Here is a 26836-nt window from a genome sequence, read left to right as displayed (position 1 = left end):
TTTACCTGTATTGTATGTATGTGTGTTTGTGTAGACACACATACATACATACATACATACATACAATACAGGTAAAAGAAGTTACTTTCTCCAGAACAAATGTCTCTCTGTCCCGGCAGCGAAAATGCCGGCAAGTTTAAAACTACCCTTAGACATTCTTGGGTACCTCCAGGGTGTCACCTGTAAATAATAGAGAACCGCGAAATAAAAATCCACGAATTATCCGGGCGTACTGTACCTTGTTTCACTGCTGGCCTCTTATTTTAAATGCATTTCAGTCTGATAGGAAAATGGCAGCCATCAAATGGTTAATGCCAAAAGACATGTGAATGTATTTATAAATGAATTTTTTATATATCCTGTATTGGGCTTGTTGAGTACATTGTTCACTAGTCTGTTGTTGGTGTTTTGTTGGGTTCATCTTCAGAGTTTAGTGACTCGTTAGTCCTGTTGCACCAATGACCAGCTGACTGGATCTTGATTTTTACTCTCTCAGCAGTTGGACCTAGTGTATCCATTGTCCAAGCTGCTGCTGAACACCAACACTATTTCTTGTATTGTATGATGGTTTTTGTCCATGTTAACTGTAAACTGTTGTATACAGTACTGTAGTATATGGAGTACTGTATCATTAAAAAGCTCACACCCTCTATCTGTAAAACCTGTACTGTATATTATTTACTTGGCCAGTAACATTGGTAAACAAATGTGTATTGACTTTTTTTCTCCTTGAAAGATTTAAAAACTATACTGCATAAAGATCTATTCAAACTAAAATAATTTTTGTTTGTCATGACACAGGTTGGTTGGTTTACAAGTGCAGTATAGTTGACACAAGATAAGCTGCTGTATTTTTCTAAGTAATTGGTGAATGTGTGATTTTTACAATACCGTACTGTATATTATATAATTTTACAAAATTTTATTTTGTCTTCTTCCTTGACAGGATGTGGAGACCTTTGGCATGGTGTGTGAAGCACAAAGTGAAAGGGATGTGGACCACAAAAGTAGCAGCAGCCAGAGCATTTTAAGTGCTGATGACACTGCCAATGTGGCAGCTAATGAAATAAGCAGCACGCCAGTATCAGCAGCTGGCCGTGAGTCCCCAGTTACAGATGGTGAGGCGGATGGGGCTGGAGCTGACCCATACTTGCCTTGCCAACCTGTTGAATCTTTGTCTGTGATATTCAGCTCCACGCCGTTACGTGGTCACATCTCCGTTGTCGATGCTTGCGTCGGCAGTGGAGATGAGGAGCCCAAGGGCACCTCGGGGCCCAGCCGTCCGTCCTCGACCACTGCCCCTGGGTCCCCTGGGCTGGGGGGGTCCCCTGGGGAAACACCTGTGACCCCCTCTGGCCAGCAAGGTGTTGTGACAGTAAGAGCAGCATCAAGCCATTGTTGTGTAGGTGGGGCTGTGGCTTCCTGTACCACACATGCGCTGCACAACACCTCTCAGCCAACCCAGCAGCCATCACCAGCTGCAGCACACACACCTGCACAGGCCAGTCTCAACATTCCTGGCTCAATGGCCAACAATAATGCCAATAGCCAACTCCAGGGTAGCAACCCTAGCTTTAACCAGGAGACAAAGCAGGCTATAGCCAGCTTACTCCAAATAAGTGCAACCTGCAACCAATACGCTTCATTTCCTACTTCATCAAAATTCCAGGCTGCAGGCAAGCCTGGAAAATTTGGTTTTGCTTCCTTCCCCCATGGCTTTATTAAAGTTAATAAGTGGGGCATTCCACGTGGCTTGGGTCTCATAGGCGGGGGGGAGAGTGCAGCCAATGGGTGGGGTGGATCAGCCCCCCAAACGGCTGGGTGGGGTAGCTCTGGTGCCAACCAGTCCGGTTCACAGAGCCAGTGGGGTGGAGGTCCCAGTCGGGGTGGAGGGGCCCCCAACACATCACCTGCCCAGGGAGGTAACCTCAAGCCAGCACAGCAAACTAGTGGCCCTGCCCAGCAGCCCAGTTCTCCAGCAGGCCAGCAGAACACACAGACTGGAGGAACTGTAGGGCAGCAGGGACCAACAGGAGTCAGTCAGCAGCAAACTCAGCAGGGTACCAGCGGACAAGGAGGCAGTAGTAATAACACTTGGGCACAAGCTGCAGGGAAAGGTCTTCCAGCTGGTAGTGGGTCGGGGGATGCTCAAAAACGTCACATGGAGCAGCAACTGCAGAGTATCAGGGAAGCATTGCTCAGCAGTGAAGGATGGGGTGGAGAAAATGTGAACCAGGATACCTCGTGGGACCTTCCAGGATCACCAGAACCTGGTAAAGATTCAAGTGCACCCCATTTTAAGCTTAATGTCAACAACGGATGTGACCTCTGGGAAAACAATTTAAGGAATGGTGGGGCAGCCCCTCCCAAAGCTCAGCAGGCTCCTTGGGGTCATACACCGGCCACTAATTATGGTGGTACATGGGGAGAGGATGACGATGCAACAGATTCCTCTAATGTTTGGACTGGTGTTCCACCCAATAATCCTCAGTGGGGAGCCAACACACCTAATCCTCCTAATATGTGGGCTGGTGGTGCACCTCCAAAGAAAAATATTGATTGGAGCGGAGGCGGCGGTGGCAGTGGTGGAGGAGGAGGAAGTGGTGGTGCTGGGTGGGGAGAACATGGGCCACAGAGATCTGGTATTGAAAATCCTCCCAGTGAATGGGGACCTGGGGGCCCTCACAAACCAGGACCTCATGTTGGACACACTGGTCCACACACAGGCCCTCACCCTGGCCCCCACAGTGGTCCACATGGTGGTCCACATAGTGGCCCTCACTCAGGTCCACATACAGGTCCTCACCCTGGCTCTCACAATGGTCCTCATGGTGGACCACACAACGGCCCACATGGTGGACCTCATGGTGCACCCCACAGTGGACCTCATGGTGGCCCTCACAATGGACCTCATGGTGGACCTCATAGTGGCCCCCACGGTGGCCTTACTCACGGTGTTCCTCCCGGTGGCCCAGGAGGTCCAGCACAATGGAATGGTCCTAAAGACATGAAGCCAGGTGGACCAAGTGGACCAAGTGGTTGGGAGGAACCTTCACCGCCCTCACAACGACGGGATGATGGTACAGCTGTGTGGGGCAATCCACAGCAACAAGCCAATGTGTCTCGGTGGAAGGATATGCCTACTCCCAACATGATGGGTAGGCCAGGCATACCCGGGCCACAGCAGGGACGTATGCAGGGACCGCCAGTTCCTGCGGGAATTAAGCCAGATCAGCGAATGTGGGGACAACACCCGTAAGTGAATTGTGACCCGTCGTAGTTTAGAGATTTGATATACTTAAGGTAAAGTCCCTATCATCCTTTTGAATTTATTTAGAAATGACTAAAATGATTTTATTAAACTTCAGGAGAAATGGCAGCTGGAGTGACCCCCCTCACGATACGGGTAGTGGCATGTGGGGGGAGGAGCCAAAATCAGGTGGATGGGGTGAACCACAAATTACATCACCATCATGGGGCACAAAACCGAAAACCCCAACAGGGGGCCCTGGTGCTCCAGTTGGTTGGGGTGAATCGGACATGGAACTTCAAGGCTGGGGACACCAAAATAAGGTAAGATGTTTTGCTGTGTGAGGGAAAGTATTACCACTCGGACTAGCTGAGGCCGAGACCCCAGCATCTCTCGGCTCTGCAGTTTTTCTCAGGTCTGTCGAGTAGTATGTAGGTGTGTGTGGATGTCACTTGCATTATGTTTGGAAGCTCGCTCCATTAACTTGGATTTGTTGATAATGACCGGCACCTGTAAATAATGGGACAATAACTACTAACTGTGAACCCAGGTTTACTCATTGGTGGTTCTTTCTTGTAGGCAGGCTAGTACTGTAAGTGCATGTGTAGTTGAGGAATGATCATTACAGCTGTACAGTACTGTGTTTAGCAGATATTGTCATCCAATCACAGTTGAGAAATGGTTGCATGTTATTCTTGGGTGAATGATGAGAATGACCCCAAGACCAAATTGATCTTCATTGGCACTATAGCTGTTTGTACAACAAGTGACACTTTACTCTGCACAGTCAAACTTGTTAGTTCATGTATGAGCTATTATGGTATTGTGAAGGGTTACTGTATATGCCTGTGAAATAACAGTAAGATGAGTAAAGTGAGTTAGTTATTGAATACAATATAAATGATATATATATATATACACGCACACATACTTTGCCAGTGTTTGTTATTGTTTTGGAGCGATGCGGCGGCGCCAGCATCACAATAATACTGTACAGGATCATTCTATGGAAATGTCGTCAACCTTTAGAACTAAACTCAGAATTGATATATATTATTCAGAATTTTAAAGCTAAAACATTGAATTTTATGATTCTGCAAAGAAAACGTTTTGAAACTGTCTAGGGTGAGTGTGGCATGAAATATGTAACTCACCAAAGAAAATTTCATGCTTAAATTAGTGATTTCCTTATCATCATTTGTCAAAATATTTATTTGTTTGGTATATTTACAGTACATTAGATTTTATTGGAAAGACTTCTAAATAAGTTGTAATTGTCACCGAAAATTTTTACTTATATTGTGTGATCAAACTTGGACATGACCTTGAAGTGTCACTAAGTAATTTGGGAGTAACGTTTGTGACGCTTTGTCAACATTTTTACCATACACGGCTTATGAATTAGAGAAACTGAACATAACTTTGTCTTATAAATAGGTATCCTAGTACCTTACTACTGTAGCCCTGTGATATTTTCTGTGACTTTGGTATGCCACAATACCCTTCACGCACGTTACACGTACAAAGTGAGGCATGGTACTGACAACATTTATCACTCGGCTTTAGACAAGAAATCACAGGCTTTGGCAGTAGTATCAAATAGTGTCACAATCCAGTCTTGAGGTTCAGGTGTTTAATAATGCCTATTTCTACTATTTGAATTCTTCAGATATTCACTTTACACCTGTATCACTGTTGAACCATCAGCCCACTTCAACAACAGGTGTTCTATGGTAGCTCTATCGTTTTACAAACATACGAGTATACTGTACACAACTGCTGCTGAAGGGAATTTTCATGAGAGCTACCATGGCAAAGGCCCTCATGATGGAATTGGTGCTCTACTGAAATGGAACATCTACAGACATGTTTTGGGAGGTCACTGTACAGTAAGGTCAGTAAGGAACTTTAATGATGAGGTAAAGCAAATGACATAAAATAGAGTTGCTGAATGTGTCTGCTGATGATATAAACACCCAGTATGTAGAGATGTGGCACAACTTTAAGCCATTCAACAGTGCAGATCAGTTAAACCTTCTGGCCATCATATCACAGCCTGAGTCTACTGTGTTGAGCCAATGCAAAAACTAGTCCCAGCAAATTTTGTATTGGTTCATTATGCAACCAAAGAGTTCTCTATGCATTCTGTTGCAGTCAATTATAAAAATTAAGTGAGTGACAGAAGAGGTTCATGATCCATGTTAGTTACAGTAGAGATCGATAGGGTCATTCAGTACAATATTGAGTTTCATTTTCCAGATAACCCAGACAGAGATGAGATGGTAGAGGACATGGTTGTGCCAACTCCTCAAGTATCAACATTGATACATACTGTAGCAACATCCTCCATCAATTAGAAATATTATTATCTTTTTAATCAGTATGTACATCTCCCAAAGTTGTTGCATTGATATGTAGCTACACACATAATTTATGTTAATGTATCTTAAACAAGCATTGTCTTGTGGTTAGTTTAATATGTAAATTTTACATCAGTACATATTTATTTTGTTTTGTTTTTTAGCATGCTTACAATTACAGTAACAGTAATAAGAGTCTCCCCCCCCCCCCAAGTCAGGCTATATGGGGCTCAAACTAGTACGACTATGGAGAGCTCCCTCCTCCCCTCCCCCGGTAATTTTGACCATCTTTTTGCTGAAAAATCACACCCATAAGGCAAGATTAAAGTTAACAATACAGTATTTATTTACAGTGTACTGTATTTACATTGTAGCTGATGAATTTTGAGATTATTATCACCGGCGAATCTTGAATTGGGGGACAAAGGGGGGCCATTTAAACTTACTTTACTCTAGTTTCACTTATACTATATAGTTTCATTTATATTTATCTGTTGAGTTATACTTAAAACTAGCATTTATTTCTTGGTTTGTTCACTGTTCGAATCAAGGATGTGAGGTGGCAGATCAGGAGCTACCACCATTTCTGGCTGTGAGGTGTAGGGTGAGTGATGGTAGACCCACAGACTCTAGTCCAACTGATGGTGGTTTCCAACTTATGGAAGTTCGACTTAGGGGAGGGGGTGGGGTCTTACTGTATATACTATATAAGTCAATAAACAGCGCACAGATAACGTTCCTCACTCTTGTATTACGGTCACGTTTTCCTTAACAGTATAATAGTTATTAGGAATAATCAAATTGCTGGGTATGGTTACTATCCTTATCAATTAACTTATTATTGATATGAATCATTCCTTGACTGAACCAATCAAATCACAGGCTTACTGAAGTGACTAGGGGGGCAGCATCATGGTGATGTTCCTCACTCAACTTTTTAAATAATCTAAGTTAAAACAAACAATGTGACTTGTATGAGGTAGTGTCAAGTGTTGGTGATATATCTTGCAAGAGCCATTTGTTTATATTGCTTACTTTTGACAATATAACCGAGAGTGGTTCAATAAGTTGTTTCCAAATGTAACATTCCTTACCATGGAATGACCTTACAAATTAACGAAGGATTGGAACCTATTCCCCTTTACTCACTATGAGCAGTGTTACCACCTCTGAAACTGAATTCCCTCCAGTTATCAACTCGTATTATAAATAATATTCAGTAGATCCTCGCCATTCGCGGGTTTGCGATTTACAATTTTGACGATTCGTGGTAAGCCGATAGTGGCTATGGCGGCAAGCTTCCGAGTCTTTTCCCGCAGCACAGTGAGTCGCCCCGCGCAGCATCTCGTGTTGTACTCTCAAAACTTGAGTGTGTCTGTGTAAAATGGCCCCTAAAAGACTGCCTAGTGTGAGTGCTAGTGGCGTGAAATGTAAAAGGCAGCAGTGATGAACCCGACAAAGAAAGTTTTAATATTATTAGTTACCACATTTCTCGGCGTATAAGCCAACCCCCGAATATTTAGCTGAAATATCAGTTCTAGGCTGATGTCGTGTGTATAACCCGACCCCCAAACTCGACTCATTATGAGTATCAAACAACTCTGCAGCTGCAAGAGAATTTGACATTAACGAGAATGAGGTTCAAGAGTGGAAGAAGGCTGAAGAAAAGTTAATAGACGTCCCCAGAAGAACATGTGCCCTGAGAAGAGGTTAACAACAGTGGCCAGAACTGAAGGAGAAATTATTCGAGTGGGTCGACGAGAACCGAGAGATTGGATACGTCATCACCGGGCACGCCGTATGTATTTACGCAATGAAGCGTAAATAGATTCTTGGAATGCCATAAAAACAGAAACGGTGGTAAAATGGTAAAAAGAAATGTTGCATATCCAATTCTCTGGATGGTGAGGAGGATGATGTGGGTGTGGGAAGATGACGATGAATCCGAAGCCGAGTCGGAGGACTGGGATTCACCGGAAGGAACCACTAGCTCAGAGGAGGATTCTAAACCAATTCAATTCTATACAGTATTGTATTTTAACATTTTTACTGGTCTTTTTTTTATCCATGTTTTAAATAATGAATTTGTATTTCAACACGTTCTTTTACACTAATGTCCTTGGGGTGAATAACAGGTGATCAAGCCAGTAATAGTGAACAACAGTCGTGTCATGTCCCTGTTGTAGGAGTTCTATTATTTTAGTATTTTAGGCCATTTCGGTTCATGTCTTTATAATAACAAAGTTGTATTTCAAAATTGTTTTATACTACTGTATATGGGTTCTCAGAAAGAGAAAAACAACTGAATGGGCAGGAAATCACATTGAAGTTTGAGAGTAGTAAATAGTGTCTCGCTGCTATGCACCAGAAATTTTTAAGGCTCGTGATCTAGATCTGCTGTATAAGCCGACCCCATGATTTGGGGGGACTTACAACCTCAGTTTATACGCCGAGAAATACATCAAGTTAAAATAGGGGACGAGTGCTGCCGCGGCCGGTCGGTTGTTTGTTAAAGGTATACAGTGGTGCACTAGGTAGTATAAGTTAATAATTGCGGTTTTCTCTATTTAAGCCATTCCTTGGAACCTGACCCCCGCGAATAATAAGGCTTTACTGTATACCAATAGATGTGAGGAATAAATATAAATACCAATAACAAACTGTTGGCATTTGGCTGCTGGCTTACAATATATTTCAAATGTTTCTGTACACGGGAGACAGCCGCTCCTCTCTCCCCCACGCAGCGTCATCTATTAACACCCGAAGAAAGTTTATTACCTTTTCTGTTTTTGACCTTATAATTATTATATATATATACGGTGTTTTGGGGGGGATATTCTTTATGTAATATTATGTGTGCATGTAAGATAGTACTACCTTTTGGTAGTACAAAAAAGAAGAAGAAAATTTCATATTTCTACCCAAAATTATGAGTTTAAAAATAACCATAACACCACCTAACTGCCTGGTAGGGGGATGTGGCTACAGTGGTGAGTCTAACTTGGCACCAGTGATGTTAACTGATACAAACAAAAGGAAAGTTATCTATAAATCTTCATTTGTGTCAAGTATTTATAGATTTAAAGTGGCATATACTGTACAGTACTGTTAGTGAAGGAGGTTCTGCTCTTGATGCAACAACATAAGAAAGAATCTAGGGCAGGGGTGTCAATCATGCGGCCTGGCACACTTGCATGCGGCCCGCGACCCATTTGCTGCTCCATCCTTACCTTGAAGAGCTAAAACTAAATAGTGAGTGTATCCCTCAGCTGAATAAAATAGTCTGCTGTTTCCTAGAACAAAATACTCAATCAACATCACCAATGAAAGAACAATAAGACTAGAGATAGTTCTAATGGTTAATTGTGGTTGTGCCACTGTACGAGTTGTGAGACGGCCGACCGACTACTGTTCACGTATACACTCCGTACAGTACAGGTATTAGACATGAAAACTCTTGATGCGGCAGGCTCTCTGGCTTGGCCAGTCATTCAAGTACTAGTCCTGCATAGTTGCTCGAGGCAGTTGGAACGTTGCAAATATCCAAGGAGCAGTGATCATTGTTTTTACTTTAGAGACAAAAATTATGTTTTCAAAGAAAAGAACAGTTAATGAAGAGCTTCGGGAGGTACAGGATAAGTGGAAAAATCTTATACTTTTTTGTTGAAGTGAATGGAAAACCAACATGTTTGATATTTAATCAACAAGTTGCTGTGGCCGAAAGAATACAACGTTCGAAGGCATTATGAAACTAATCATGCTATGAAGTACAATAAATATAGTGGAAATTTACTTGAAGACAAAGTTAAGGAGTTGGAGCAGTTATTGAAAAAGCAGCGATCAGTATTTAAGAGTGTTAAGGCAAGTTACAGGATTGCCCATGAAATAGCTGTGTCATCGAAGCCGTTTTCTGAGGGGAACTTTACAAAGAAATGTATGTTGATGGCTTCAGAAGATATTTGCCCGGAAAAACGTCAAGCATTTGCAAACATAAGCCTCTCAAGAAAGACAGTTGCAGAAAGAATTGGTGAAGTATCAGAGAATATTAACAGTCAATTCAAAGACAAAGTTAAGTCCTTTACTGCATTTTCAGTTGCAATTGATGAAAGTACCGATGTAAGTTATGTAGCACAACTTGCAGTTTTTATACGTGGTGTGGATGAAAATATGCAGGTAACAGAAGCATTTGTGAAACTGGTACCAATGAAAGAAACAACAACAGGTGATGACATCTTTGTGGGTTTGGTGGGGGCACTGGATAAATTAGGTGTTGACTGGGCACAAACTGTGAGTCTTGCTACAGATGGAGCACCACAAATGGTGAGAAGAAAAGATGGCGTGGCAACAAAATTAAAGGAAAAACTAATAGCTGTGAACCCGAACCATCAAATTTATAATGTGCATTGTATTATACATAAAGAAGTGTTGTGTAGTAAAACATTAAAGATGGATAATGTCATGGATGTTGTTATGAAGATGGTGAACTTCATACGTGCGCGAGGTCTGAACCACAGACAGTTCAACTGCTTATTGGAGGAAAATGAGAACACGCACGGACTGCCATATGACACTGATGTTCACTGGTTAAGTCGGGGAAATACAGATGTTTATGGAACAGAAAGGAAGGGATTTGCATGAATTGAAAGATAATGAATGGGTTCAAGATCTAACTTTCATGGTGGATATTACAGAACACTTAAATTACGTGAATACAAAGATGCAAGGACGCAATAAATTGGTGACAGAGTTTTATGACTGCATTCGTGCCTTTGAGATGAAACTTCAGCTTTTTGAACGGCAACTATCTGAGAGTAATCTTTCTCGCTTTCCAACCTTGAAGTCCATGCAAGGCACACCTGAGTTTCATGCTGATATCATCACAAAAAAGTACTGCATCAAGATTTCCAAATTAATGAATGAGTTCCAAGACAGATTTGCTGATTTGAAAAGACTTGAGAAGGATTTTTTCATTTTTCGGGGCCCATACTCTGTTGGTATTACTGAGGTATGAGAAGATCTTCAGTTAGAATTAATTGAGCTCCAGTGTGATTCTGTGTTGAGGAACAAGTTTTCGAGTGTTGATGTTGGCACATTTTATCAACATTTTGGACCAAATTATCCCAGGATTAAATGTTTTGCCTCAAAGATTATGTCAATGCTCGGGAAGTACATATGTCTGTGAACAACTCTTTTCTGTGATGAACTTGAACAAGTCTCGGCTTCGGTCTCAACTTACTGATGCTCACCTTAATTCAGTACTGAAGGTTGCTACAGCTCAGTCGTTAGTGCCAAACTTTGATGCACTGGTCCATACCAAGAGGTGCCAATTATCAGGAAGCAGCAGTAGCACACAATAAGATTGATCAAGGTAAGTAAACACTTGATTTGTTTGTTTGTTTGTTTGTAAGGGTTTCACACGAGCACAGACTAAATCCACCTTTCTTATTTTGTCGTACTACTCACGTAAGAGGTGATGGCGAAGTGCTCATAATTATGTTACTTGGCCCGCATACTGTGTACTCATATTAAATCTGGCCTGCCTTGGCAAATGAGTTTGGTACCCCTGCTGTAGGGGTATGGTAGGTAAGGCCAGGATGAAGGAGCTTGGTAGGTCTACCTAGTAGTTATCATTCACTGTAAATGATCCATGGAAATACACCACTTTTAACCCCTCAAAAATATTAGGTGTACAGTATATTGTTCAACCCCATAATATTTGCATAAAGATTAAATCATAAATATTGAACTGTACTCGAGTATACGGTATACTGGACCCATCCACACCATTCACTTTTAACTCGCACTGCATAAGGCCAGCCGTGCCGCATATACACATACGTTGGGACTTGGGAACCTTCAAAAAGTCTTTACAGCTCTGAAACCTTCTAGAAACCTTACCCACATCTATAAAAATCAATTGAACTTCCTGAAAATATAAGTATGATTATTTTGCTTGAACTAATTCATTATGAGCTTAAGTAAGTTAATCTATGTTAGTGTATTATTTTGGCTGTGGTCCTGAACAGTTGTGTCGCCCTGACGATATGGACGCCTCAGTGACATGATCGCCGTGGCTTAATTAGTCCGGTACTCGGGTTTTATACTGCATATATATGTTATAAATTAAAGAAATGGTCTTGGCTAATGATCTCAGCATTCTTTACAATTCATGCACTGATCTGATACATCTATTCACTGCTTAGTGTTTAATTAATTTTGATATACTAATAGTAAAATTGTTTTATCAAGTACAGTATTAAGGAAGTTGTTAATTGTTACCGACAAAGATGATCTTGAAGTCATGAAATTTATAAAGGCAAGGCTAAACAATGTATTAATATTAACATACATTTCATTGCTATATATAGATGTAGAGAATCCATTTACAGTGAACCTTCGATCTACGTGTGTTGTTTCCCTGGTTCGGTGTAATGTATCATATAATTTTGTCCTGAGTAGATAAAACACTTGACCTCTGCTTTGTATGAGATGAGTTTTGGTATGTACAGTACAGTATAGACTCATGACTGGTGTAAGCATTGGCCACAAACTGTATACAGTGGTCCCTCGGTTAACGAACATAATTCGTTCCAGAAGGTCGTTCGTTAACTGAATCCTTTGTTTCAATGGGATATTGGGTAATTGGTTCCAGCTCACCGAAAAGTACATACAAATTAAAAAAAAAAAATGCAGTCAAGTACACTTACTTTGAGGTGTGTGTGTGTGTAGAAGGCTCCTGGTTGATGATGGTGGGAATTAGAAGTGGGGTGGAGGAGAAGGGAGAAGAGAAGGAAGTGAGGGTGGAGGAGAAATCACCTTTCAGGGGACCCATGCTTGATGCCGTCATTTCACCAATAAAATTTTAAGTTCACTAGGTGTAATTAAAGATTATTTTCTTTTAATCAACACTGCGCTATATTTTATCAATATGTTAACTAAATTTCAGAATGACCAATAATTTCAATGAAAAATGCAAAAATATTCAAGACACCGACAAAATAGATGCTCTCCACTGTTTTCAAAGCCCAACTGACGCCTTGTGGCCGACTCATGCATCTGATGGGCGCACAACAAACTAGTTCCCTGTACTGCATATATTATCAATATGTTAAATAAATGTTAAAATGACTAATAATTTTAATATAAAACATGCATAAGTATTATAAAGCATAACTATATTGATATTTACATATGTTTGTAACTAGTTCCCTGTACTGCATATATTTTAAATATGTTAAATAAATGTTAAAATGACTAATAATTTTAATATAAAACATGCATAAGTATTATAAAGCATAACTTTATTGGTATTTACTCCATTGGAAACGAATGTAAACATAGAACAGATTACTGAATTGTCTGAGTACCCCCTCAGCTGATGATCACAACAAAACGTGATTTTCGTAAGGATTTCGTTAATCAAATTTTTGTTCGTTAACCGAATTGAAGATTCTTATGGAAGGTAATTCGTTAACCAAACCGTTCGTTAACCGAGGGATCACTGTACTGTATACCAGTATGTCTCAGCTGACCACCAGGGAAAAATACTGACATAATCTATTTTCATTCCACCAACCAGACTGAAAGATGCATCAGAACGTGCAAATATATACCCCTGTACAGTATGCATAGTTCAGTAATTGTATTGTGCTGTACAGTAATTGTATTGTACTCTATGTAGTTGTTAAAGTATCGAAACATTAAATTCATTAGCAGTTTTTGTTTAAATGAATTGTATCATAAGCTACAATATTTGTATGCTATAACGAATCTAATTGGTTCTAGAACCTTGTTCATTATAGCATTCGTTCGTTATAGGATTAATCCGTTCCAGGCCACCAAATACAACCACTTAACACTGAAAAATATAATATAAAATTGTAAAAAAGTGCATAAATATGCATTTAAGCTCCTGAAATAAAGAATATCATTAATACTTGTATTAAAAAACAATAAATTAGTAAAAAATAAAATAAAATAAAAATAAATACTGTTCGTTGTAGGAGTTTCGTTCGTTATAGCATTCTCAATTTTATAGGTAAAACCGTTCGTTATAGGAATATTCGTAGTAGAATCCATTCGTTACAGCATACCCTACTGTATACAGACACTACTCTGGTTACCCATGGGTTCTGTTCCTGGAGACTATCCGTAAGCTAAAATATCCATGAGTGACCCTTCCATGGGTAACCAACTGGCTGCTGCATGTTTAATAGTGTGCAAGTAACTGAGTAAAGGAAAATGAAGAAAATTACTGTATCGTATCAACCCAAAATTACGAGTTCATATGGGAGTGTCCGTCGAGCTGCAAACCAGGGAGTGTCTGTACAGTAGTAGGTAAATGGATTTAGATACTGTATACAGTACAGTATGGGAACCATGACCCAAATTTAAAACCTTAAAAGTAAATTTATTATCAACATTACATTGACTTGAGGGCATGTGTTACACTTATGGTACAGACATTCACGCGTGATAAATATCTGTGGGAAAGGTTTTCTAGATTTTTTGTTCCATTACTGTAATGTATTAGAAAAATAACTACAGGCTATTTTACTTTTCCTTGTATTTTCCTAGTTATGTTTAACAATTTGGGGGGGGCAATCTTGTTTTTTGGCTTGCAACTGGAACCAGTCTCCGAGAGCAGTTACTGGTTACTGTACCACCCCCATGAAGAAGAAAAAAATCACCTCTCAACAGAGAGAACCAGTGGCTTAAAACTGAAACAGTACTGTACTGTACTAAGTGTTTGTAAACAGTCTGCCGGGGGGTGACAGACTGAGTACAGTAGTGTCCAAGTACAGTACAGGCAATGTTTTATTATCTGAGTGTTTGTGTTTAGTACATCTAAAGGGGTTAATTTTTACATAAAGTGAGATTATTAGGGGGTTGAAAAATGGCTATGAGATTGAGTGTCACAATCACCAATAACCTATCAGAAATTAAGTTTAGTGTGTGTGTGTTTTACACAAGACTTTCAAGACTTAAATCTTGCTGTAAATCGAGGGTTGACTGTATTGGCCTCTACACAGTGCTTGTTCACTGATGGCAAACATAATGTAGTAGCTCCTTTTCTTTGAAGATATATTAAGTACATGAATGTGTCATATTGGTTTAAAATGACTGGAATTTCTTGGGATGTTACCTTACATAATGTCAGACTTTCATAAATACATAGACCCATACTCCCCACACAGTGTGTTTGTGTGCTGAGTTTGGTTAATTAAACAGTGATTGTTCAGTAATAGGCAGAGAAGTTGTTGAGTAAGGAACAAGTGCCTGTCATGCAAGGCTTGTTTGGTATTGGTACTACTAATCTGTCTTCAGTAGGGTAAACATGGTATTCTGTCTCCCTGTCTAGCAGCTCTCTCTCTCTTTAGGGACACTAACTATCTTTCTGTTCTGCTATAGCTGACAAAATATTAGACTTGATTAGGAATATCTTTGGAGGAATTTACCAAATTAGGTTGGGACATGTGCAGCATCTTGAACCTAACTAAAATGAAATTATTATAGCAGCAGTATTAACCATTTTCTCTAATATTTTAAATTTATATGTACAGTACAAAGATAAAGCATTGCAATAATGTCCTTAACCAAAGAATATGATTTTGCTATGCAATTTATACTATAAAAGAAGGAATATCCCACTTCATGTGCAGTAATGTTAGGTTGGAATTTGGCTTCGCTAACACCTGAGTTTATTTTTCATGTATTATATGGTGGACTGTGTTTAGGAAGACACAAGATTTCTCTCATTTATATACTAATGTGGCCAAAGTAGGACATTTATAACAGAGGCTAATAATTAATATTACAGATGAGTGGTTACCCTCCTCTGCTTGATCTCAGATCTCCCAAAGCTCTCATACCTGAGTCCCACTTCCCATTTGGTGTAAGTTGCCAGTACTGTCTCATCTTATGCCATATTTGGGGCTCTATTTGCTTACCAGCTTGGTCTGTCCTTATTGTATGGCTGTTGTCTGCTTGTTGTGTCCTAGACAAGGCCAGAAGGCTGTGCTTTTCACAAGTATAGGGCAGTCTATTCACACAAATTGTGATGGAACTGCAACTAATTTTGCTTATTGTAAATAAAATTTAAATAGGGTAGCCAAACCTTGCTGCAGTTACAGAGATAATTTTTTCCAAATTTATTAATTGCTGCTGCATGTACCTATATAATTTATGGATTGAGATACTCTCTGTAGAGTGTCCCAAAACGATATGTAAATGCAAATTAAGAATATTTTTCTAATTTTTTATGATAATTTCTTTGAAGAAGTGTCCTAATGGCCTTCAAAATGAAAAAGCTTCACCAGGCATACTGCTCTGCAGTACAGTATTAAATAAATAATTTTGCTACACAGGTTGATGTTAGAGAAGCCAACTTTGTGTAGGTAGTCTTAATGAAATGGTTAACATCAAGTAAATTTTATATTTAGTATTTACTAGTTCTTATGATATTGATTTAGTACCATATTGATTGCTATTTGTGGTTGTTCTTTCACATGATCAACCATAAATAAATCTGCTGAATGTACATTGCTCCAACTCTTCAATTTCTGTAAATGAGTTTTCCAAAGAAGGTTCAAAGATAGACCAAAGTTGACAACTAACCACAGAAAAATTGAGGTTTCACATGTAATACCTGGTGTAGAAATGTAGTCAAATATTGAGAAATTATTTTGACTTGGTAATCACTGATTGAACTATGTTTTCAGAAAATAAAACTGATTATGGAACCAAAATGAGAATATTCAGTGAAATTGAAGTGGAATTTGAGACTGTCCATGGAACTAATAGTACAGTATAATGATTAAGTTCAAGGTGTAATTTGTGAGAACCTTGAAAGTTCTGAAAAATGCTTATGAAAATCATTTGCATTTGAGGTTAGTTTCTATGGGTATAGTTGATATGATAAAATAGGGGGAAAATTGGTATGCATTAATGGATTAATTACAAGCACTACTTTACATGAGCTCTACATTAGGGGAGTCTTCAGTTACTTTATGAATACAATACCAGTTTTTATGCCATTGCCATGGGATCTATTGTTTGGTCAGTGTGTAATGGTATCAGTTAGTCAGGTAGGTTTCTGGACAATAAATTTAGTTCTATTGCTCACATCTACTCATCAAACTTGGACAGAAGCTTCCTATTAGGAGAAGAATTGTATCTATTAACTTTGTGATCAAAAGGTCTGATGTCAGAAGGTCACTTACTGAAAACAGATTTTAACCAATCCAATGGTGTCTTGACTAAAACTTTTACTTCCTATTTATCCTTTACCCACTATGCTTGGACAAAATCTGTGGAGAAAGAAGATACACATTGGTTCAAACAATAAGTTCAGAGCTAATTTGGGCATTTCAGTAAAACCTTGCACAGTACACAGAACTTAACTGATCTCAAGAAAGCTGTAGGTGTTGGTAGTCGTGTGGTCAAAATCCAAGGTCACAGACGGTTTCTTGGAAAACATCCCGTGCATTTTTGTCCATATTGGTCCATATTGTAATTGTTCTTTGTGAGCCTTTTAACATCTTCTAGTCCATGCTGCTGCTGCTTAAGGTATGGGGACTCTTAGCATCTAACACAGCCCCATCAGTGCTAATAGTCACACCATTGACGAACAGATTTTCATAATGGCCATAGATGAATCGTTGGAGCTCATAATGACATAAAGGATTTATTATTAGTATACTCCATATGACTAATTGGTACTCAAAATAATGCCAGATGAATCAAGGGGGCTAATAATGATGCCACACATGTGCTCACAATGGTTCCAAGTGACCATAGATGTAGCAGGTGAGATATAATGTGAACCATTAAAGGAATCACAGGTGTCATTAAGGCTCACAGGTGCTCACAAAAGACCAACTGTGACAAATGGGTATTGATAAAAACTCGAGGTAACTACTAAGGAATTTGAGTGACCCCAGGTAACAAAAGGTATTAATAATGAGCTTAAGTGACAAATAGATACTCATAATGTCCTCAGGTTAGAGGGTGAAGCCACTTTATTCCTGGCTCAAGTTTTGGGTTACTGAACTTTACCTTAAGTTTTGGTTCTCTCGCCACACCTACAGCAGATGGAAGCTTCCTGCTAAGAACAGGAGAAACAATTTATCTTGTGGCAGTGGCATATCCCCTTCTCTTTGAGTTTGATCTCACCATCATGTTCCTCATATATTTGTATCAAGTATATTTATTTGTCTTGTGTCTTGTTGGATGGAGTGTCAGGATTCATATTTGTTCATGTTCTTTGAGTGGCTGCTGCACTGTGTGGTAAGTTGATACAGTAGTAGCATGAATGTGTGAATGTAAGGGGAGTGAAATAAAGGAAATGTGTAATAGATTGTGTGTCTGGATGTTAGACCTAGTGTCGGATTTCAAGGTGGAGTTGTTGTGAAGTTCAAGATTTTTAATGAATAGCATTAAGTATTAGTGTGACTTATATGAAACAGAGACTTATAAAAACAAAAATGTTTGTTTTGACTATTGTGTCCAGTGATCTAACACAGACTTAGACTTAATGCAGTACCCTGGCTCTTGGAGTTATGATACATAAAGGTGTGTGTGTAAAACCAAGTTTACTATTAGATGTCTAAACAAATCACATACTGTATTATCACAGAAAACTGCAGGAAAAAATATCCTCATCACTTTCTGTCAACCACAGTATTAAGGCACAAATGCAGGAAATCACATACATGCATGTGCGCACTTGAAATTCACTCGTGTGCATATTGTACACCTGTAGGGAGTCACGTGCATGCTTGCACACATACGCAGACATAATGACACATGCATGAATATACAACATGGGTACCTATGCATTTATTGTCACAAGCATTCTCACATATGCAGATACATGCATATGTAGTCACTTGCATGCAAGTATAAAATTCTCACCAACACACACACACACACACACACACATATACTGTATACACTTAACTGTGTATACATATGGACACAAGCCATTATCATATTGAGTTTACTGTATTGTTTTGGGTTGATGTTGTCACATGGTTGTTGGGTCATTATTTCTGGATGATATTTTGACAGTGCCTGAGCCCCTAACCATTTGCTCATACTGTAGTACTGTACCTGTGCAGTGGTCCTCAAAATCTAACCTACCACACTGCAGTGCTTAGCGGTCATACATGCATAGTGACCCATAAATGTATTTATTGCCAGTCCAGTAGTTTGAAACTGTGAGACTCTGTAGCATAGGTAGAATGTTCACAATGCAAGCAAATGGCTCTAGGTTATATTTTCAGCCAGAATAGAGAACTAGGTTTCTCTCCTTGTGCACTAACCCTAGAATATTCTGCACCAAAAAGAGGAAGCATCCAGGTGCTCTTATGTGGCTAGGCAGTGAAAGTTTGGTGAAGAGAGTGTAGCTCAGAGGGAAGACCTGGGAGAGGATGAAAGGATTGGGTGAAGGACTTGCCCAATGTATGTGAATGACTCGAGAAAATACCGGTAGTGGTTTACGGGAATGGGTGTGTGATGGTAGGTTATGTGAAGTGACAGCAATAAGGCAGACGATAATTGAACTTAGTTAAGAAAGGGAAGTACTGTACCATTACAGAACTCATCTGTTACAGCAACAAGAGTAAATGACTGACTGAATGAAGGGAGAGTCTTCATTGGCTCTTGATTCTGGCCACTGCATAATAGTGGGAAAAGGCTTGAGAGTGAAGAAAATAATAATAATAATTTATATATATATATATATATATATATATATATATATATATATATTATATATATATATATATATATATATATATATATATATATATATATATATATGTATGTATATATATATGTATGTATGTATGTATATATGTATGTATATATATGTATGTATATATATATATGTATATATATATATTATATGTATGTATATATATATATGTATGTATATATATGTATGTATATATATATATGTATGTATATATATGTATGTATATATATATATGTATATATATATATTATATGTATGTATATATATATATATTACCCTGTATACTAATGTGGCCAAAGTAGGACATTTATAACAGAGGCTAATAATTAATATTACAGATGAGTGGTTACCCTCCTCTGCTTGATCTCAGATCTCCCAAAGCTCTCATACCTGAGTCCCACTTCCCATTTGGTGTAAGTTGCCAGTACTGTCTCATCTTATGCCATATTTGGGGCTCTATTTGCTTACCAGCTTGGTCTGTCCTTATTGTATGGCTGTTGTCTGCTTGTTGTGTCCTAGACAAGGCCAGAAGGCTGTGCTTTTCACAAGTATAAGGCAGTTAATTCACACAAATTGTGATGGAACTGCAACTAATTTTGCTTATTGTAATTAAAATTTAAATAGGGTAGCCAAACCTTGCTGCAGTTACAGAGATAATTTTTTCCAAATTTATTAATTGCTGCTGCATGTACCTATATAATTTATGGATTGAGATACTCTCTGTAGTGTGTCCCAAAATGATATGTAAATGCAAATTAAGAATATTTTTCTAATTTTTTATGATAATTTCTTTGAAGAAGTGTCCTAATGGCCTTCAAAATGAAAAAGCTTCACCAGGCATACTGCTCTGCAGTACAGTATTAAATAAATAATTTTGCTACACAGGTTGATGTTAGAGAAGCCAACTTTGTGTAGGTAGTCTTAATGAAATGGTTAACATCAAGTAAATTTTATATTTAGTATTTACTAGTTCTTATGATATTGATTTAGTACCATATTGATTGCTATTTGTGGTTGTTCTTTCACATGATCAACCATAAATAAATCTGCTGAATGTATATTGCTCCAACTCTTCAATTTCTGTAAATGAGTTTTCCAAAGAAGGTTCAAAGATAGACCAAAGTTGACAACTAACCACAGAAAAATTGAGGTTTCACATGTAATACCTGGTGTAGAAATGTAGTCAAATACTGAAGGTTATAATGGTTCTGTGTTCTCTCCTTATGTTCAGATTATAGGTCTAAGTCATGAAGTATTACCATGAGATTAATTAGTGAAATTGAAATGGAGTTAGAGAATAATTGTTGGAATAGTGGTATAGTATATGGACTGGCTGCTAGACACGTTTGGTGAGGAACTTGGGAAATCCCAAAAATGCCATGAGAATTATTTACATTTCAGGCTTTTTTCAAGGGACACGATGTTTACTATAAAACTTGCTTGCTAAATATGCAATGGAAAGATGATTAATTAGTAACACAGTTGTATAATGATATATTTATTCAATATTGGGAGTTCTTTTTTCAAAATAGGATGCATTACCAATATTTTGCCAGGAGTTACATCGTACCAAGAACATGGCAGTGTACGGTATTTCTGATATACGTGGACAGTACTTTACTGTGTTTGGTTATTTTGATGCTCGGGTGTTTGCCCTTTTAGCTGAAGTTAGGAGGTCAGTATTTGCTCACTACATTCCTTACGTTGCCTCTCATCATATTAGCTGAACATAAAGATCTAAGGAAAGTTCAATCCAGTTTAGTATAGTATAGGAAGCCTGGTACAGTACAGTATAATCAACAGTATTGAGGCACAGTTGCAGATAGTCAGATACAGGCTGAACCCCTCTAATCCAACACCCTGTAGTCTAGCCTGATTTATGATTGACTGTTGTGGCAATAGTTTGCATAATTACAGCTAACTTAAGGTACACACACACATTAATATATTTCATGAATTGCTGTTTTCAATACAAGTCCATTGTATACTGTATATCGAGATATTTATTAACCTGCATTGTATTTCAATTTGATGTGGTGTATCGGTAGAGTAGAAGAATTTATCTTTGGCTGACCTCTGGTTTCGATTTGTTTTTTTGTCCAGAACTGTTCAGGTCCTGAGGCTGCTGGATTAAAGGGGTGTGACTTGTACTGCACTTGCATATGCACACATTCACATCCTTTCTTTCCCCAATATATATGTAGGGAGTCACAAGTTGTCACCAACTAGCACATATATTTAGGTACTCATCTGTGTACACGTACGGACATATTCTGGAAGAGGGATTTTTGAAAATGCAAATTTTCTTGTAACTTATCACACAATTGCTTCAATTTCATCTTAAATAATTCTGTGTGAGGCTTCACTGGTCACTTTTATGAACAGAAGTTACCTAACAATGTAAGAATGGGTTATGAGAAAGATATCCAAGGGATTTGGGATAATGCAGTACCCCTTAGGCTGTGTTTCCAAATGAAATATTTAGAGGTTTTGAATGTCAAGCTAGCCCTTAACCCTTGTAGGGCAAATAAAAGCTAAATTTTGTCTTTTTATGCCAGCTTTTATGGCATACATTTTCAGTAGCAAACTTTTGGGGGTTTGTAAAATCTATCTCTTCCAGAAACTCTTCACTTACTTTCTCGAATAAAAAAAACAAACCCTCTTCTGAACCCAGTCACTCATCTGCCTTATATTTATTTCTATCACCTTCCGTGTCATACATAAACCTCTACACCTATATAGTCATCTGTCTTGTCACCATTTCGCCTCCCATCCTTAATATATCCCAGTCACTTCTGTTGCTTTTTTCTTTTTTTTAGTTTACCTTCAGCCGATCCTATTTTTGCTGTACCTCTTGTTCCCGTCGTCCAGTCACGATCCTTTTACCTGGTCATTTCTTTTGCATTTATCTGTTTTTGTATTATCTACTTAATCTACCCCACCATATATTATCTACTGTCAATCTCTTTGTCTCCTCCTCACTGCTCAGTACCCAGGCTCAGTATGTATGTACTCCTGCTCAGTACCCAGGCTCAGTATGTATGCACTCCTGCTCAGTACCCAGGCTCAGTATGTATGCACTCCTGCTCAGTACCCAGGCTCAGTATGTATGCACTCCTGCTCAGTACCCAGGCTCAGTATGTATGCACTCCTGCTCAGTACCCAGGCTCAGTATGTATGCACTCCAGTCAACCTTTCTTCTCTCTTCCTTCGTTTAATCTGATCCACAGTATATTTGAACTGGTGCCTCAAATTTCAATCACAAAACTCCACATTACATCACATATGCACTTGTCACTATTCCTTCTCTGCACTTGTCACTATTCCTTCTCTGCACTGGTCACTATTCCTTCTCTGCACTGGTCACTATTCCTTCTCTGCACTGGTCACTATTCCTTCTCTGCACTTGTCACTATTCCTTCTCTGCACTGGTCACTATTCCTTCTCTGCACTGGTCACTATTCCTTCTCTGCACTGGTCACTATTCCTTCTCTGCACTGGTCACTATTCCTTCTCTGCACTTGTCACTATTCCTTCTCTGCACTTGTCACTATTCCTTCTCTGCACTGGTCACTATTCCTTCTCTGCACTGGTCACTATTCCTTCTCTGTGTCACTATTCCTTCTCTGCACTGGTCACTATTCCTTCTCTGCACTTGTCACTATTCCTTCTCTGCACTTGTCACTATATATTCCAGACTTATCTCCACCCTTCCCTCTCCCCCACCACCTTACTTCTCTTTTGTTTCCCTTTTATTCATTTTCAATACTCTTATTTTATTATTGGGTATATTTTTGCATATTCAAACATTCCAGTGTCATTTGCTAGTACACACACACACACAATTAAAAAAACACGCACACAGGTATAAAGTTAGTTAGATTTGGAGAGGTGGAGTATGTGCATCAAATCCTCGGCAGAAAACCAGCTCCTAGTATTTCCTACCTTTTGAGTGTGGTATTACATGTTGAACTTTCAGTATTCTCATTTGTAAGATAATGAAACATCTTCTACGTGACTCCTTTTTGATATTTCAGTGTTTGTGATAACTTGAATTTTTTTCCTTGTACGTGTAAGATTTGCAGTGGCTATGTTAACTGCAGCCATCCTGTAAGTACAGTAATTGCAAACTTACAGTATGCTCTACTTTCCTAAATATTATGAACCTGTTGTTGGTAAATTCATATCAGAACTACTGTATTGATGTCCCTGATTTACAGAAAATTACAGTATTGATATTTTTTTTTTATGATAATCTTGCAACCTTAGCTTAGTTTAGTGTATTGCAGATGTTACTGCCTAAATGATTACTGTGTGCATCATGTATGTGGACTGCTTGAGAGGTTAATAAGCACATCTTGCTTTGTTAAATTAATATTGGCAGTACAATATTTTTAGTATTTAGGGATTTACAGTACTGTATTACCATGTGAAGGACAATTTTGAGAATTAATTTTAATGAGAATAATTATAGTTAGGTTTATGTACAAGAGACAGTTTAATGACTTGTGGTGGCTAATATGCTTTTAACTAACAGTTGCATGTAGATTAATAAAGTAAAATGTCAGACTTGGCCAGGTCAGTTATCCTGCATGTTTTATCAACCACTTCAATAGCATGTCAAAGTTAAGGCTTTTCCTGTGGCTCTTGATGCTCTTAAAGATCAGTTGTGTCAGTGATAAATAATTTTACAGTGATGCTCTTGGAGAATACAGCTGCCAATTAACCACGTTTAGTGAAGCAGCATGTGGCAAGAGAGCCTTGGATCAGCCATCTTATAGCATGGTGTCTATATAGAGTTTGTGGTCCTTGAGGGTTTGTGATGAGGTGGATATTATGATGGTAAGGTGGTGGTACCAGGTGGTGCTTTCAAGTAAGCACAGTGGCAAAGTGATGACTACTACACCAGACCACACACTATTGCTACTCCTGCTGTAGCCACAAGTATATAAGTTACATACATATATATATATATATATTTTGGCAATAGCAGACTACCTCCCCCTTTCCCCCCACAAGATGCACATTGCTCACTCCTGGGTCTTGATTTTTGTTGCCAGGTTCCTAAGGGTCTCTCAAAAGAAATTATCTACAACAGCAAGCAATTTCGTACACTCCTGGACATGGGTTATAAGGTGAGAAAATAAGGCCATTCTTGAGTCTGGCACTTGTCATGATGATGCAGGACCTATTGCTATTTTCTTTAAAATTCAAATAATTGTCAAAATTCTTTTAAAGATCATTCCTTAAAAACTAATTGCTGATTTAAAATTTGTGTATTACAGTATTTTAATATTTCATGATTGCCAATTAGATATACTGTACAGTATATATAAAGTATATATTTATATTTTCACATCAGCAATGTCAAAAATTATAAAGTGTGAAGAATGGCATGTTAGGGAGGTGCAGTGGACAAGCAGGGTTGCCAGTTGTGGTGGGTGGGCCCTCTTGTCAATGCACAAAGTGTGATGCCATACTCATGGCAGACAAGATGTGCCTCTTAGTATCCACAATATTTATTGTAGTGTAACTATTTTTTGTGTTAGGATTATTGTGCCATTGCCAAAAGTGTCTCAGGTGAGTGAGATACATCTGTAATAATCTTGATCTACAGGTAAAGGATGTCTATGTTTCATTCTCTTTTATTGTTATGAGTGTGTGTGTTAGGTTAACTTTATCACATGAATTAATTTTCACCTGCCAGGACACCAATAAATTATCATCGTGATTGAATTGTTGTGGACTATGGAACAACATTGTTTGTTGATCTTCCAATACACATACACAGTAGATGGACACGTTTCTCAACATATGGGAATGAAATTAGGGTGAACTAAAAATAGTGGTCAAGCTTCTACACTAGAAAACCAAATAGTTGTTTGTGTGTATTTTCAGCTTTTCCTCAATCAGTTGATGGAATTTTGTCTGTGGCTTTCCCCTGGGACATGAAAAGTCAAATTTCACTTTCAGGCCTAAAGGTCCAAAATAATTTTCCATGAATTGAATCGTTATCCTTTTTTACCCTTTGATATTCACCATTCCTGACCACAAATGTAAAAACAAAGCCATGCGTGGGACAGAATTAAAGCATACAGTACAGTACTACTTTTTACATTATAGATATTTATGAGTGACCCTAAAAGGCATGTTATGATTTAAGGTCAATCCTAGAAATTTTGTCTTGGGAGAGGTAAATGGTTGGTTGATATAACATTGTGTGTCCCACCATAGTCATGTCTCACATTCACTGGGGTGATGTGCCTTTCATTCATATTTCTAAGTGTATCATTGTCAGTATTAAGTTTGAATTTGCCGTGTTTCCTTACTCTTACCGACGTCTGTTCTCGGGTTTCCCAAGTTTACTAGCATGTATTGGAACCATAGCACCGTTCCTCTAAGTAGAATAATGGACACTTGCTTCACCCAAGTTGTGTAAAAAGGTTAGGTAACTGACCGAGTTGTTTGTTGGTGTCCAAGTTGAAAGTGAACTTGTATTTAAACTGAAGTGTTTGGAGAAGATTGTCCACATGCCATTGATATAGAGTGGATGAAGCAGAACTTGACAGGTGTCTGATTTAGTTGGTTGGGTGAAGTATTTTCTTCCTAAGAACTATTTGTGTGGCAACAGATAACACTTGTCATACAATATGCTGATTCACGTTGATGAGTCGTGTAAATGTTGCATTAACTAGTACTGTACTCCAGGGAAATAAGGAAGGCAATCACTGCTGTATTGTACAGTATTTAAGTGTTGTCGTCTTGCTATGGTTGCAGGGGAGATGGCTGAACCTGAAGGAAGCTGTTTGCATTTTATTATCTCAATCACCAAGTTTCATAACATAGAGGTATTCAAAAGACTCTCTCTCTCTCTCTCTCTGTGTGTGTGAACAACATAGTTTAATAATCTTGCTAAACTCTTAACATCTTTAAAGTTGTTCTCTTTCTTGTCAGTTATGGACATCAATTGCTTCTCCATTGAATAATGTTTTCCCTTGAATCCTTTACTTTACTCCATTCTCCTTTTCGGCAGAAGGAAGACATTGAAGCTGCGCTTCGCAACAATAATATGGGTCTGGACGACACTCTAATGGAGCTTGGCAACCGTGGGATAACAGGTGGTGGCGGTGGAAGCGATGCCTGGCGCAACCCTCCTTTGGAAGAACATATTCCTTTCGACATTAATAACCCCAACTTCCAGAATCGCTTCCCTCCAGCGCCTCACCCCCTGCCATTCACTTCACAAGTAAGACAACTATATGCAGTACGAGCACTTTGTGTGGAGAGCTGACACAGAGATTTGATACAACTGAGTTACATAGTTATTTCCCACTCAGAAAGGCCACACAAACACGATACTGTACACTCATACTTCCTTCGGAGAGAAAACTGTTTTGTAATTGTCCAGAACCATTAGTTCATATTATTATTGTTCCCCCTCTTTTTTCCTTGAATAATTGTGTAACT

The 26836-nt window shown here is 38.7% G+C and overlaps 1 protein-coding gene across 11 annotated transcripts in view; it reads left to right on the top strand.

Moving 5' to 3' along the window:
* LOC121857224 (protein Gawky-like) overlaps window positions 1-26836 on the top strand; it is a 103804-nt gene that overhangs the window by 36518 nt on the left and 40450 nt on the right. For 8 of the 11 annotated variants that reach the window (XR_006087135.1, XM_042353181.1, XM_042353178.1 and 5 more), the window contains 6 exons: window positions 947-3255; window positions 3369-3573; window positions 15431-15505; window positions 19708-19782; window positions 24430-24504; window positions 26403-26615. Coding sequence is in view for 10 of the 11 variants with exons in the window: in XM_042353181.1 (XP_042209115.1) it covers window positions 947-3255; window positions 3369-3573; window positions 15431-15505; window positions 19708-19782; window positions 24430-24504; window positions 26403-26615 (2952 nt within the window). In the remaining variant the exon portion in view is untranslated. The remainder of the gene's footprint in view (window positions 1-946; window positions 3256-3368; window positions 3574-15430; window positions 15506-19707; window positions 19783-24429; window positions 24505-26402; window positions 26616-26836) is intronic. The other 3 variants (XM_042353179.1, XM_042353180.1, XM_042353184.1) reach the window with 3 other exon arrangements.

Source organism: Homarus americanus, unplaced genomic scaffold (assembly GCF_018991925.1).
Source record: "Homarus americanus isolate GMGI-L3 unplaced genomic scaffold, GMGI_Hamer_2.0 scaffold20465, whole genome shotgun sequence".
Classification (NCBI taxonomy): Eukaryota; Metazoa; Arthropoda; class Malacostraca; order Decapoda; family Nephropidae; genus Homarus; species Homarus americanus.
Note: the sequence above shows the minus strand (reverse complement) of the source record. Positions and strands in the feature narration are given on the sequence as shown.